Source organism: Bradysia coprophila, unplaced genomic scaffold (genome assembly GCF_014529535.1).
Source record: "Bradysia coprophila strain Holo2 unplaced genomic scaffold, BU_Bcop_v1 contig_151, whole genome shotgun sequence".
Classification (NCBI taxonomy): domain Eukaryota; kingdom Metazoa; phylum Arthropoda; class Insecta; order Diptera; family Sciaridae; genus Bradysia; species Bradysia coprophila.
Genome location: NW_023503423.1, coordinates 9116600 through 9132990, shown reverse-complemented (window position 1 = coordinate 9132990; position 16391 = coordinate 9116600). Strand labels below are relative to the sequence as shown.

The 16391-nt window shown below is 34.9% G+C and overlaps 1 protein-coding gene and 1 long non-coding RNA gene across 12 annotated transcripts in view; one reads left to right on the top strand and one right to left on the bottom strand.

Annotated features, from left to right (window-relative positions):
• Positions 1 to 16391, bottom strand: part of LOC119074910 (sodium channel protein 60E) — a 90818-nt gene that overhangs the window by 66519 nt on the left and 7908 nt on the right. For 10 of the 11 annotated variants that reach the window (XM_037181257.1, XM_037181258.1, XM_037181260.1 and 7 more), the window contains exons 2-3: positions 8705 to 9159; positions 212 to 420 (exon numbers count right to left, since the gene is read on the bottom strand). In XM_037181257.1, coding sequence (XP_037037152.1) covers positions 212 to 420; positions 8705 to 8732 — 237 coding nt within the window. In that variant the 5' untranslated portion in view covers positions 8733 to 9159. Of the gene's footprint in view, positions 1 to 211; positions 421 to 491; positions 563 to 8704; positions 9160 to 16391 lie in introns of those variants that run through there. The other variant, XM_037181261.1, reaches the window with a different exon arrangement.
• Positions 837 to 1505, top strand: LOC119074914. Its single transcript, XR_005087267.1, has 2 exons — positions 837 to 960; positions 1177 to 1505. It is a non-coding gene; the product is annotated as an uncharacterized LOC119074914 (long non-coding RNA).

Genomic DNA, 16391 nt, shown 5'->3' with positions numbered 1-16391 from the left:
GGTCGATACAATAATAATTGGTTGGAAGAGAAGGAAAATTCGAGGAAATTAATTCAGTTTTTTGGTTTTGTTAGAATTGTATATACATCAGCCATAGTGTTATACCAACATTAAATCGGCGTTATTGCGAGAAAAAGGAAACATTTTCGACTTGTAACACATTAATTCAATCTTAATTTAGACGAACAATGATAGAACAATAGCCACTTACTTCTTCATATATGAACGAATCAATCTCCTCCAATGGTTTTCCAAACATATTTGGTGGAAACGGTTCATATTTTCGGGGCAATACAGCTCCATCTTCAACCGTTGCCTTCGTGCGAGGATGAAAACCATATTCACGCACCAATTGAATATGTCGATTTTCATGTTTGATCTGCGATTTTTCGGTGTATGCAACTACTTGATGTTTTGATCCTGTAACGAAATGGTACGTGAATTTAGTACCTATATGTGTGAACTTTAGAATCTCATGCAACTGGTTTTACTCATTTGTTTTCTAATTTTAAATCTATGAAATTCCAAGCAATTATGGTATCTTCTCCGTCATTAAAATTTTAACTGTGCGCACACTGGCGAACCAGTTTTAAATCGACCTACAAGCAGGTTATCTCACCAATAATACTTATCGCAGTTCGTTTCTGTTGAATGTTAGTGTTGAATCCGAAGTCTTTAGTAACAGACCATACAAAATGTTGAAAATATTCGTCGTCGGTTGTGTTTTATTGTGTACTTTATTATCTGTACATTCGTTTCTCCCGGATCCAGGCATGGATATAAATCCTTTTTTTAAAGGAACCTAGACGGCTAATTATTCTCGATTTATTTTTCAGCCCATGCCAAAGACTGTTACCATCCAATAGTATTCAAATATTTTGCAATCAACGAAACAATTCAAACCGGTCGTTGTTCTATAGCAACTTGCAAAGCGGCTCCATTTGACATCGATGAAACTTTGTTAGTGAAATCGTTTTGGTTCCTAAAGCTGAAAACAGACTAGCAATTTAGCAGTGATGGGATCGACAATTATTAGGCTGCGTTTTCCATTGTTTAGCCATACGTCAAACAATGAAAAATGCTGCATAATTGAGTCGACTCAGCAAAACGCTGAATTGCTCGTATGTTTTCAGACCTAGAGAGTGGCCGGCCTAATTTTCTTCTTTCAATTTTTAGATGTGATTGTGGTCCGACGGTAATAAATTATGGAAGTGGATGCTTCCAAGGAGCAGTCGACTACTCAAAGGACTATCCAGCTTGTTGTGAGAGACCGTTAATTTGTGTGTAAATTTTGATTTCTTCCCGTTTTAAAACTAAAACTACTCATAGAGCTAAGACAGTTTCACTAGGCTACCGCTGAATAAAATACCCAATTTACCTCTGTGCCATAGTTGAAATTAATAATTTGAAGTGTTCATTCTACACCTCATCTTACGTATATTTACATCTAAAAAATTTATTTCGAAAAAAAAAATCTTGCCAAGAATGACGAACCATAAAGAAAATTAAAAAAAAAAAATCTTACAATTTGTATTCGTTTTTCTGCTACAAGTACGGCTAACAGAATTCAAAGAACAAGAAAACATGCTTAAGTGTCTGGTTCTCTCATAACCCCTCAAAAATTATTCATCATAATGTTATACATCTAAGAGCAAAACGGCCGGTCTGTGAGGCCAAAGGAAAATTTTTCCAGTGCATTCTTTATAAAGCAATATGTTGGTTTTAACTTTTAGACAGTATGGTATAATGCTGTTCAGGTGTGTGTAATAAACGTCTACAAAAGGTATAAAGGGATGAAAAATTGAGGAATATGTGTGGAAAAAGTGAAACGTGTTCAGACAACACAAAAGGTTTTTTTTTCTTCTTCTCCTCAATGCCTTCACTCAATACATGGGTAATTCCATGGTTAGTTGCGTTACTTTCGTCGTTTCTGAGGCATAAAGTGAGCTGAGTTATCTATGTTTTGCGGTAACAAATCAGTCTAAAAATTTTCTAATACTCAGGAGACCCAGTGCTTTCATGCCAATAAGAATTGGAATTTTTGGCCTGCGAAGTGTGACTTGTGTGATCGAAGAAGTCGGCGTTAAACGTTTGTGACTTTTCGAAATATGTTCACCAAATGTTAACGGATTTCTGTAAACTTTTTTTCACCTGAAAGCTATGGTCACGACGCGCAGTTTAAGCCCAATATGAGGTTGGTAGCCCAAAATTTGTGGGAGATGTGTCTATAAAAAAGTGATATTCTTCGGTGGTCGTTAATAGCCAGAAATATTTTTTATCGAAATTGATGGTTGTTGCCCCACAGAAAATGTTGCCTTGGCTCAAAACCGATTTAAAAAATGGTTACAAAATTTTTCGATATAACCTCAACGTGTCAAAATTCGAGAATGACACTTATCACCACTGGGAAGCTGATTTCACCTACTTTACCCACCCAACTAACCTGATCGAGCCAAAGTTATTTTTATCGTGAAGTCATATGCTATAGCTTTCGAATGAAACCGATCGTCAGTTTTTAATTGAAAAAAATGCAATTTTGGTAACGTTTGGGTCGAGGTGACTTCACCTTACTTCAAAGCAGAATGAACCATCTTCTAAAAATTTAATTTCATGTCATTTGGAGCAATTGTGGAATTATAGCGTTCGTTTCTACAGGGAAAGTAGTTTACAGAAATCATTTGAGATTTATTGAGAATATCTTGGAAAGTCGAATACAAACAAACACTTTTTGGTCATATCTCCCCGAGACGTTACCCCAATGACCTCATATTGGTGTCAAACTACGCGTCTTTTCAATAGCTTTCAGCAAAAAAAAAGTTTAGTGAAATCGGTTCAGGTTTCGTGAAATAAACTAGAATTTTCAAAAATTTGCTGAAAACAAGCATTCATTTTTATGGTGGTATCTCCCCGAGATCATTTCGGCCACCGGCGCGTCTGGTCAACAGCTTTCAAGGAAAAAAAGTTGGTTTTCATTTGGTGAAAATATTTCGAAAAGTCTCAAATTAGCAGGAGTTACCCATATAATGAAACCCATATATGTGGCAGGCCCTCATTTTTTTTTTCGCCATAAGAACGTGGACTACATAGTTCACCCGCAGAAAAAGATTTATCGTTTTCGTTGTTAATTGCCTTCGTCGGTAAATTATGCAGATTATCAGTCTGATTGCTTAAACCCTTCGTTTATAATTTGATTTCCGTTTTCGTGTATCCTCAACTTTGTTGGCAGTGTCGATAAGCATATTTTTTACCTCATAACAATGCATTACGAAAGTACGAACAAAAAAATGTGTTTATTTTCTTGGCACTATCCCAACCGTACATAAGGAAAAACGAAAAACGGTTTTTCATTTACCTGTTGTTCGTGAATTTCCTGAAAGAAATTAGGATATCATACCAAACAGGTTGTTGGTTGTTTATGGAAAAGATGTTAACACACGAAATTAATGAGTTGAACGCTATGTAAATTATTCAATCGCACATTTCGTGTACGGTATCTAATGTGAGGAAAAGCTATCGTATTTCATTGTTGCACGTAGCATATGCATCACATTTTATCACTTAATATAAACGTAATATTTAGTGATGAAATCAGCGTCGTAATATGCTTGTGAATCAGCGAAAAAAGTTTGCTAAATAATCAACTTTTACGAACCAACTTAGAAATGTTTGCCATAAAACCTCTGACATTCAATTATAGAAAAAATGGTCAATCAAACTTTTGGGTTTCAATTTCACCATTCTGCGACCAACTAAAAACTTTCGCATTTGAAAATGAAGAATCAGAAGTTACGTTTCTTGTCTTTTGTTGTGCACATTTTAAAGAGATGTTTCGAAAAAAGCATATCCTCTAAAACGGGAACATACGGTAATGCATCTGTAGTAAAGCAAATAAATCGTAGGTCAGGTTCGATCTGATCTGAAACCTGAAGTTGAAACCTGAAAAATTGACTTCAGGTTCAGGTATAATCGGAACAGTTTTGTCGGAAAAATTTGTCAGCTTCCTGAAATCAGTTTTTCAGGTTTTAAGTAACGATCAAATAATTATCAGGTAAACGTCAACCTGATCCGAGTCATAACCCTGATCTGTCGTAATTTGCATAAGAGACTCAGTGAAATTTTAAACAAAAGATTTCTCAGTCGAAAAACAGCGGGAAACAGACAAATATGCTGACTGTTTCGAGACCCAACATAACAAAAAAATAAATGAGTTTTACGCTGTTTACCTCTATTCTGCGTGCCCACCTAACTTTCTAGCGTATAAACGTTGTCTCGACTCAACGGGAAGTGTTCCAAAACACAAATCGGGCCGTTATATGAATAGTTAATTGGCGAGAAAGTAAGCAAAACTGCATATTTTCCTACTTTTGCCCGCAGCTCACAGAGTAACAGGTGACTGGAAGTTAGAATGATGTTATTTAGTCCTAAGGCCTTACTAGAAATATCATTCCAAAATATTTTAGGTCATCTCCATTGTTCAAAAAGGGTAATTATCACCAGAGATACTCCAAACTTTCACAAAATTGGGCGAACAGAGAAAATTTAAAAGAAAAATATTTTCTGCAGATTTTTTACGTCTTTCTTATAATTTATTTCGCTGTTAAATCCAGCCAATTTGATAAAAAGTAAAAAGTGTAAAATTGAGCTAAAATTGAAATTTCATTTTGGCCCAACTCTGAAGCACTGTATAACTTGTATACAGCAAACTCCACAGCACAACAAAAAAATTGAAGAAAAATGTCGGCCTCGTTAGAAATGTAATGAAGTAAAGAAATGGTCGGAAATGCTTATTACGTAAAGGAAGAAACTGAATCCATTTTTCTCTTTCTTCAGCAATTTTTTTTTAGATTAATTACCTCTTGGTTCTACTATACCTAAAGCGACAACATGCAATGAGAATGAAACCTGTTACAGACGGCAGAAATCTGACCAGTTATATAATTATAATCGGGTCTTTTACTTCCATAGATGAAAGTATTTTTAATCTGTTAATTTCAAATCTTGTACTTCAATTTTTTTAACATGCATTTTACTATATAAATATGACCATTACCCAGAACTTGTCATTATTTTTGTCGTCGTTATGGACAACAGATGAATATAGCCGTATGTGATAGATTAATTGTAGCTCACCCGTACATGCTTGAAAATATGCTCCTTGTTTGTGCAACAATAAATTCAGTTGTGAGTGAAGTGCGCTCATAATTTTTGTTTATTTTGATGATGGCGAATTTTCAATAAAATAACAAAGCCCGTTGCGAATTTTAATCCGATAAATTGTTCGACAGGCACTCAATTTAATCTAAAAGCTGGAATTTATAACTCAATTTCAGCGTAAATGCATGGTGGATTTTAAATTCGTTTGCCTAGCGAAGCATAGCGACATTGATTAAATAACACTGTTTGTTACTGTTCATCGCGAAAACGGTCGATAAAAATATCATTTAGTAAAGTGAAATATTGTCAATGCATACATCAAAAGCTATAGATGATAAAAAAACCAACTCCGTGCATCAGCAGCATTACAAACATTTTCTTTACACTTAATTTACTCTTAAATAATGGAAGTAAATAGAAAAGCAATTTTTAATTACGCTCGTTGCTTCCATCCGTTACAATCAATGTTTTTCGAACTTATACGTGAGAGCTTGCAAACATCACGTAAAGCCGGAACTCCCAACGGGGCTCGGTTAAATGGACAAAGAAAGCAAAGAGATCAGAAACTGTTTTTTGTTGTTGCTAATATGTCAAATTGCATCCATGCAGAGGATGTTACCTTATATGTTATGAAAGAGCAGCTTAACTGACACTTTCAGAAAACGAAAATATTTTCCAGTTTCCGAGAAATTTATTTGTGAAAATATTATAAACCATTTTCTCTGTTTGAAACGAGAAAAACGTGGAAAAATATGATTGAGCTTTCAGTAGCATGGTTAGTGTATATCTACCACATTTTCTTGACATAAAAGAATTTTTCTATTCGTATTATATGGAAACTACACTTTGAATACACATATCACATGAAGTGCTCTATCTTTCTTTTTTCCAATGTTCAGAGCTTCTATGTGTCGATATACGGGATAATATTGAAGAACATTTTCATATCCATGCTAACATTATCTGGGTGAAATTTTGGGAATTTGTGTTTTTTCCATCATAAAAGAATCTTATAAAAAATGGATGAGCAGCTTAAATGTACTTCTCGCAAAAATTCTCAAAGATTTTCTGAAATTGCTGTTGGGGATTTTTTTTTCTCTTTTCGCCTAAATATTTCTATATTTTGATGAATAAGCTTCGGAATAAGCTTTATCGTACTCAAATCCGAATTTTACCATCATTATTATCTTGTTGACTCGATTTAACGAGGAAATTCGCGAGTGTAATCGTATATGTTCGTCTATTGATAAAATGATAAATTTGAAGATTTTTATTGTTGAGTTACGGTAGGCTCACATCCTTGTCATAATCGTTGATGTATCACAAGTTCGTCTGCTACGGCTGATAATGTGAATGAAAAGTAAAACCCTTAGGTGTATCAAAAGTGTTTTGCTAAGGAAGCGATAACATCAAGTCTTTCCACTTTTTTTCAACAAAAAAATGTAATTTCGTCTATTTCAACTTGTTTATATTTATGGACCCATCCTTAGTACATTTTTTCTATCTTTTCCACAAATATAAATGCAAAGCGGCCTTAGTATACCCTATCTGACACTATACACCACAGTGTGTTGCTGGTAATAATTTACGATTATTGCAGACATGAAAATAGACGCATAAAGGAACTTGTTCTGAAAAGGGGTTCCCTTTTTAACCGAATTGAAGAGAAAATTTTATTATAATCACCGATCCCTAAAGACTCCAAATAAAATGAATTCTATGGCAATCCATACATTCCATGCCCATCCCTATCACTTATTTAACGAAACGAATCGGCAAGACAAGTTATCTTATAAATAGTTACAAATTGAATGAAGTATAAAGGAAATTAATAGTCACCGTACACCGTTTACCAAAACTGACAAACAATGGATCAATGCTTTTTCGCTTACAGAGTTGGTGGTGCTGAAGGTAAAGATTTTTTTTTAATTCTTGGCACTGACTATGGAAAGGTTAATTACATATCGAGCATAAGGAAATTATTTTCATAGTCAACAAAAATGCATTTGCACTAGGTACAGAAATCATCTGTTATAGATAAAGACTCCAGAAATAAACGACAAACTATGAAGTACAAGATTTTCTTCAAAATACTTAGATCGAATGAAGTAATAGAAATCTGGAATAACCATCGAGTCACAACGAAGGTAAATTTCTCGCCTCAGCACAAAGTTCCGGTTGTCTTTGATGAGAAGAAAATTGAAAATTGCATTTTCTCGGATTATTGGTAACCCGAGTAGTGAGATTTCCTTTTTTTTATGACAAGGAATAAGAAGATGAAAACTCGAGTTTTCGAGTGAAGTTTGTTGATCCGAGAAGAAGCTGAGGTTACAAGTCACACGAAAACGTTAATGGATCCCAGATGGATCCCAAATTCTCCTGTTTTCTAAAGAAATCAAAAGCATGTAATTAACTATTTTCAACTCAGTGACGAAAGTAAACCTTTGTTTGTCTTTATTTGGAAAAAGGTTGTTTGCAACTCGGTAATACGTTGTGTATTGGCACACATTTATCACTCGATGTCTGTGGCATAATACGCCGTAAGTGCGGTCGAAATTCAAAATAAAAAGTGCGGAGGTCTTTTTAACGTAGGGTCATTTTCATACAGGGAAGCGTTGAATAGTTATTTATACAACCGAGTGATAAATGCTTTTTTAGGTACTAGATGTGTAGCATTTATCATCATGTTGTATACAACGTTTTTCGCAATAAAGGCAAAGGAAAGTCCTACTTTTCGTCAATTGTTGCGAAAATGTACTTTTTGGTTCACTTTTTCATCGAATCGTTCACTTTAAATTCAAATTTTAGGCACACTTACGGCGTGAATACACATCGTGTGCCTAAAAACCATTTATCACCGAGTTGCAATACAACAAAAGTCTTACATTTCATCACTGAGTTGCAGTTGAGAAAACACCTATTCCTTCACTGACTTATCAATTCACAGACTGGTAGTAATATGCAATTTTCTCAAATGCATTCGAGTGGACAAAACAATAATTTCCGCACCGTACACATGAATATTTTCTCATTTTAACTCAATCTGCAATAGAATTATGCAATAAGTCTGATATCCCCAGCAGACGAACGTATGTTCAAATCCTAGTAAAAATTTGAAAGTGTATTATCCATGATGAATTGTTTCTCATCTCGTTGATTTTGCATCATCGATAGGCACGATAGGAACCGATATTTGGAAATAAAGTGAAGAAATTTGTTTAATGTAAAGATAATTCCGATCTATGTCTGTCGTGAATTGCGAAATTGTCTCATGGGAAACGTCGTTATCAAAGAAATTGTTACGTAAATTATGAAGCTTGAAAATTCGTGATGGAAATTATTATAATTCTTATAAAATATTACAAAGTATCCAGCTGCGCGACTTGAATTCATAATTAATAACTTTTTATTTCGCAATCAATTCAGCGCAGAAAATGATGATGATGAGTGTGAGAGAAAGTGGAGAGGTACAGAGAGTTTCATTAGAACGACGAAAGTGTCTAGGAAAATAATTAAATAAAGAAAATCGAAAATTTGATTATAAAATTACCTGTTCCATCTGTAGGTGTCGTCGTCATTTCTACCAAATGATTTATTCAAATTTAATTTATTTGTCTTAGTTATTTTAATTATATCATTTTACGTATGCAATAAATTTGTTTTTCTAGCATTAAATCACTAATTAGTTGAGACGAAGAATTTACGTTTTGAAAATTAAAAATTTGGTTAACACTTTAATTATTATTGAATTTTATTTATTGATTTTTGTTTATTTGCTTTGTTATTTATTATAATTTAATTTTATATCTACGAGCAATGCTTTGATTTATGTGTAATTTAAATTCGGAAAATTTATTGATTTTAAGTCGCGTACGTCTAAGTTTCATTATTACAATCGATATTATGGTTATTTGCGCACTAATTTACTAAAATTGATTTTGTTACTTTGATTAATTGATTAGAAACATGTCCGTCGTTTCTTTATTGTAGGAGTAGGCAATCCATCTGTAAATAAATGGAATATAATTAACAATGTGTCAATAGTTGTGTCAATGTTTATTTTGATAGAGTTGGGAATAGGTATTGGAGACGTTCAAAATTATCGATAATATCAATCGAAAGAAATTATCGATAATCGATTAATCATATCGTTATCGATAATTTAATAATTATCGATAATTATCAAAATATCGATATTTTGATATTTATCTGAAAATTCATGAGAATATACCGATATATCGGAATATATCGATAAATATCGGATTTTCGGACCGAAATATCGATGTATCGAATTATCGATATCTTGATAATTATCAAATATCAATAGTTATCGATTATCGATATTTTTTTGATAATTTTCGATAAAAAAAGTCGATAATTATAGATTATCGATAATTGATAATTATCGATAATCATTATCTTTATCGCCCATGCCCAGTTGAGAAATTATAACTTCCAGCGATTTTATTCTCCTCTTATACCTAGAGAGGAAATTTCGAACAAAATTACGTAAAATATGTGGTCCCAACATGAGATACGAAATGTTTGGTGGTATGGGATTGCCCTCTTAATTCAGTATTCAAGTTGAACTATCAAAGGCCTTAACACGTACTAGGCATTGGAGTAACATTCTACGGAAATCGTACGAAATGTGCAGTGCATCTTATACAAACTGATATTGGGGACACATTTTATCGTACGAAATATCAGTCTAGTAGGTATTATTTATCAAAGATTCCACTTTATATCAATTAAGTTAGGGCATTTAGACGATATGAATAAAACTTACAATCAATAAAAGTTACGAAATGCAGACCCATATTTTTGATTTTACACTGTTCATTTGTGGGTTCTTGGCCCTACGTTAGTGAAGGGCCGTGACGCAAGTCCGTTCACATTATTTAAGATATTACACTGATAGAAAATGTCAGGCAAAATGTAAGAAAATCTCCACAAAAAATAGTATCGACCGTAACGCAAATCTTAACCACCCCCTCCCTGTGTCGAAACGGTTGGAATAGTCAGCAAATGGAATTCGATATATCTCATATAATAGCTGAGTATGGTGCTACTTGAATTTAAAGTACTTTACTTTATCAAACGAACGAAATGATTGGTGAAGCGCTAGTAGGAAATCTATTTTTTTTTGTTTAATGAAGGGAGCTGGAAACAATGGAACTTACTGCAGAACCACGGACGTAATGCATTATTAAATATAACTTACCATCATATAACAGGCCTATCTATTTCACGCACATCAACGCAAAATACACTCAACTTATTAGTGCAAACAGTTTCGAAAATGGCATCATAAATTGAAATAAGTGTCAAGTCACCTTCTCATAGTTCTCACATCTTTATGATAATAATTATCAACAATATTATACAGGTGTACAGGTGCTCTTGACGCAAAGCTTTCCTCATTTCCTCAAATTAAAGCCGACACCAAGCCTAACCTTGTAAACGACACCTACTTTAAGTACAATGAAAGACAATATAGCAAAGTGATTTGCCGGAATAACTTTACAAAGAACTTTATAAGACAGAAACTTAATGCAACATTTTTGACTAATCTGAGTTGTTTGTTGTTCGTATCAAAACTTTATCCTTTCTCAAATTTTTACTACTCACTAGTCATCATGACACGAAATGTCAAGAATGACAAGGGAAAAATGAATACCTTTTCATTTTTAGATGTTAACTTTTATATAAATTTACGAGGTTCTACAATAATGCAACAAAAAAAAAACAACAACAACAAGCGAACAGCTAATATATCATGTCACACATTCAACTTCGTAGGCAGATCAGATCAGATGAAAAACGTCTGAAACTCTTCTGGTATAAAAACGCTTTGTTACTTGTGTTGCAAATTTTTTAAAGTTGTAATTTTAAGTCAGGTCTACCCTATAAGCATTTCATGTCAATATCATTTATCTAAGATCTATCTGATCTATCATGATCTATCTGCTGATTAATATCTGATTAATAGAATGAAAGCGAGAAATGTCGTCATACTATTGTGCTGAATTTTAGAAACTCCATCTTCCTCTCAAAGCGTTAGTTTTCTTGAGCCCTAATCCCCCTCAACGACGTGTCGTCATTTGTGAACAAGCCATCCGAATTTGAATACGGTTCCCTTATGGCACGCCATATGGCATGAACATTTTTGAAACGTCCATTTTTGGAGATTTTTATTTTGACGAGAGGGAGGCTTGTAGCCATTAATTCGTAGTGGTAAAATAACAATCTCCAAACAATTACGTTCGGTAGTTGACTTGTGACGCTCTGATATAATGAAAATTATCACAAGTGTCACCCATGTGCTTTTTTAGTTTTGTCTTTATATATGAATCAGCTGAAGAACAGCCGATGCAAATTCATGATGAAATTTCACTGCCTCTGATTGTATTTAAAAGAAAAATTTAGTTTTGACGCGGAAAATTACTTTATTTTATATTACTTTCGACTCGTGAATATATTACTAATCCCGGGAAAAGCTTAGTGATACTCTACTAGTGTATCATAAATTGCTACATCTAAAAACCATAATTTACCGTTGCTACGTGCAGCGAAGAATGTAAATCAATTGTTATATTTGAAACGATTTTATAACCACAAATTGCACGATGGAAGTTCGATAAGTTAAAAATTTATCGTCATATTTTTTGGGTAAAACTGTATCTAACACAGATCGCAATGGAGATGAGCCCAAGAGCCCAATTTCATACTAAAGAATCATACTGAGGGATTTTTTTGAAAGTGGACCAGGCTCCGTCGGAGCTATTTTTTAGCGACTCTTTATTTACATGCCCAGATAGCCCTTGGCCCCAATAGTCGAAAACCGCAGTCGTTTCATTTTAATATTTTTTTATTAGCTGGAGAACTTCCACCAAAAGTCGAAAAAGGGTGTTTTTTATACGTGATTTACTGCCGCTGCAGGCTATGGACATGCATGTGTGTAGGCTCATTGGATAGGTATTGTCAAGGAGATACGGGGCAAGCACAGATATCTTACATGTCCTGTACCATTGTTCGAAAATGACAAAAATAATGTTTCAGTCAAAGGCCGGAAATTTTGATGAACTTCAAAAGGTGATATCTCGCTCCTGGCGAATGTTTATTTTTAGATCAGTGAATGCCCTGATAGAAGCTTAACATAGCTTTACAATGATACCCCACTTGCCATAGAAGTGATAGGTTCAGGATACTTTTTTTGGGTACAAAGTGAATGGTGTTCCAACACACCAAAGCAAAATTTTTTTTTTAGAAGAATACACGAATTATGCTGTTATTGATGTCTGTATCCACTGATCTAACCATAAACATTCGCCAGGTGCGAGATATCACCTTTTGAAGTTCATCAAAATTTCCAGCCTTTGACTGACACAATATTTTTGTTATTTTCGAACAACGGTACAGAACATGTAAGATATCTGGCCTTGCCCCGTATCTCCTTGGCAATACCTATCCAATGAGCCCACACACATGTATGTCCATAGCCTGCAGCGGCAGTAAATCACGTATAAAAACCACCATTTTTCGACTTTTGGTGGAAGTTCCCTAGCCAATAAAAGAATATTCAAATTAAACGACTGCGGTTTTGGACTATTGGGGCTAAGGGCTATCTGGGCATGTAAACAAAGAGTCGCTAAAAAATAGCTCCGACGGAGCCTGGTCCACTTTCAAAAAAATCCCTCACTACATCTACGCTGTTCTTCTCAGTTTCTTTGATTTCTATCATGTGCCATTTGCGATAGAATTGGAAAGGAGATAAATCAGAGAAACGCAGCGGAACAGTAGTATATGCTTAAGATTAGGGTTCCCATTTCTCAATTTTGAAAATGAGGACATTTCGGTGTCAAAAAAGAGGACAAAAAGAGGACGCCTTTACATTCAAAAAAGAGGTCGAAAAGTGAATTTCTGACGCGGAATTACACTGTACACGCAATTTGTGCAACTATTGTGTAATTTACACCACAGGTCATGGTGAAAACAAATAATTAAAAAATGCTCTGTGCTTCATGCATGCACTGAAATTGTCCTGATATCCTTTTGGATACCTTCTCAGTGGTTACATCCACTCCAAACTACCTGAATACAAACTTCGTTTTATCTTATCCTTGCGTGATCTCTCACAACGTTAAACTATTTCTTTCCTGTCAAGTTTGTAACTTTTATTTTAATGTATGGAAGAATGAGGTGGTGAGGAATGCGAGAGGAGCGAGCGAATTTTTTTTCGAGATGAAGAGTTCGTTGTATTAATAATTAACTTTCGGAGAACATTATTAATTAACGCCGCGCAGCGAAAATGTTTCTTTTTTTAGTTATGAGCTGCATCAAATTTACTTAAAGAAGAAGAAGGCATGAGAAACAGAGGACAAAGAGGACGTTTAAGTGATGTTCTTAGAATATTTGTAAAAAAGAATAACGAGCCGAAAAAAGAGGACATGTCCTTTAAAAAGAGGACGAATGGGAACCCTACTTAAGATACAAAAGTAGGATTTCTTACGTAAGCAATTGCTTTGAAGTAGTACAAAAATATTCATTTTATCGATGGTGTCAGAGTCGGTACTTTCACCTCACAATCGCATATGTCAGAGTCACGGATGTTTGCAAAATTTATGCAATCAACCTTAATGTGGTGAGTCTGTTCATGATGTGTCTGAAATAGTCTCTAATTCACTTCGCTTTTGCAACATTTTGTGTATGAAGCAGATGGACTTTTGTGCGGAGAATGTTACTTTTTTGTATGTATGAAGGATGGACTTTTGTGCGGAGGAACGAATTGTGTATAAAGTCGATGGACTTTTGTGCGGAGGAACGAATTGTTTTTTTTTTGTGTATAAAGTCGATGGACTTTTGTGCGGAGGAACGAATTGTGTATAAAGTCGATGGACTTTTGTGCGGAGGAACGAATTGTGTATAAAGTCGATGGACTTTTGTGCGGAGGAACGAATTGTTTTTTTTTGTGTATGAAGCAGACGGACTTTTGTGCGGAGGAACGAATTGTGTATAAAGTCGATGGACTTTTGTGCGGAGGAACGAATTGTGTATAAAGTCGATGGACTTTTGTGCGGAGGAACGAATTGTGTATAAAGTCGATGGACTTTTGTGCGGAGGAACGAATTGTTTTTTTTTGTGTATGAAGCAGATGGACTTTTGTGCGGAGAATGTTACTTTTTTGTATGTATGAAGGATGGACTTTTGTGCGGAGGAACGAATTGTGTATAAAGTCGATGGACTTTTGTGCGGAGGAACGAATTGTTTTTTTTTGTGTATGAAGCAGACGGACTTTTGTGCGGAGGAACGAATTGTGTATAAAGTCGATGGACTTTTGTGCGGAGGAACGAATTGTGTATAAAGTCGATGGACTTTTGTGCGGAGGAACGAATTGTTTTTTTTTGTGTATGAAGCAGATGGACTTTTGTGCGGAGAATGTTACTTTTTTGTATGTATGAAGGATGGACTTTTGTGCGGAGGAACGAATTGTGTATAAAGTCGATGGACTTTTGTGCGGAGGAACGAATTGTTTTTTTTTGTGTATGAAGCAGACGGACTTTTGTGCGGAGGAACGAATTGTGTATAAAGTCGATGGACTTTTGTGCGGAGGAACGAATTGTGTATAAAGTCGATGGACTTTTGTGCGGAGGAACGAATTGTTTTTTTTTGTGTATGAAGCAGACGGACTTTTGTGCGGAGGAACGAATTGTGTATAAAGTCGATGGACTTTTGTGCGGAGGAACGAATTGTGTATAAAGTCGATGGACTTTTGTGCGGAGGAACGAATTGTTTTTTTTTGTGTATGAAGCAGATGGACTTTTGTGCGGAGAATGTTACTTTTTTGTATGTATGAAGGATGGACTTTTGTGCGGAGGAACGAATTGTGTATAAAGTCGATGGACTTTTGTGCGGAGGAACGAATTGTTTTTTTTTGTGTATGAAGCAGACGGACTTTTGTGCGGAGGAACGAATTGTGTATAAAGTCGATGGACTTTTGTGCGGAGGAACGAATTGTGTATAAAGTCGATGGACTTTTGTGCGGAGGAACGAATTGTTTTTTTTTGTGTATGAAGCAGACGGACTTTTGTGCGGAGGAACAAATTGTGTATAAAGTCGATGGACTTTTGTGCGGAGGAACGAATTGTGTATAAAGTCGATGGACTTTTGTGCGGAGGAACGAATTGTTTTTTTTTGTGTATGAAGCAGATGGACTTTTGTGCGGAGAATGTTACTTTTTTGTATGTATGAAGGATGGACTTTTGTGCGGAGGAACGAATTGTGTATAAAGTCGATGGACTTTTGTGCGGAGGAACGAATTGTTTTTTTTTGTGTATGAAGCAGATGGACTTTTGTGCGGAGAATGTTACTTTTTTGTATGTATGAAGGATGGACTTTTGTGCGGAGGAACGAATTGTGTATAAAGTCGATGGACTTTTGTGCGGAGGAACGAATTGTTTTTTTTTGTGTATGAAGCAGACGGACTTTTGTGCGGAGAATGTTACTTTTTTGTATGTATGAAGGATGGACTTTTGTGCGGAGGAACGAATTGTGTATAAAGTCGATGGACTTTTGTGCGGAGGAACGAATTGTTTTTTTTTTGTGTATGAAGCAGACGGACTTTTGTGCGGAGGAACGATTTTTTCTGTATACAGGACTTTTACACGGAGAATGTTAGTTTTTTTGAAGGATTGAGATGGACTTTCGAGAGGAGGAATAAAATATTGTATGCAAGAAAATTTCTTTTCAGGATTTTTTTTGTGGACTTATGGATTTTTTTAAATTTATTTTCTTGTTTTTAGGTTGTTCTTGTTTTTAGGTTTTTTTTGGGGGGGTGGTAGATTTTCTTGTTTTTTTTTATTATTTTCAGGTTTTATGTTTTTTTTTCGGATTTTCTGATTTTTATGTATTTTTGGTTTTTCAGATTTTTGTGTTTTTTTTTTTGCTTTTTTAATTTTGTGCTTTTTTTTGATTTTTACTTTTTATGATTTTTTTGCTTGATTTTTCCCCCCTTTTTTTGTCATTTTATTGGTGGAATTTTTTTCCATTTGTTTTGGTTTTTTAAATTTTCTTTTCGGGTAGTACACGGTGTTTTGACCGTTCGGCGAGTGTACCACTCGAATCAGGGATTCTCTCGCTTTGCGTCTGTAAACCCACAGTTGCGCCTCGAATCCGGCTGCAACGACAGCGGCCATTTTCAACGTTAAATTCGGATCGATCATCGCAGTGTATTGCGA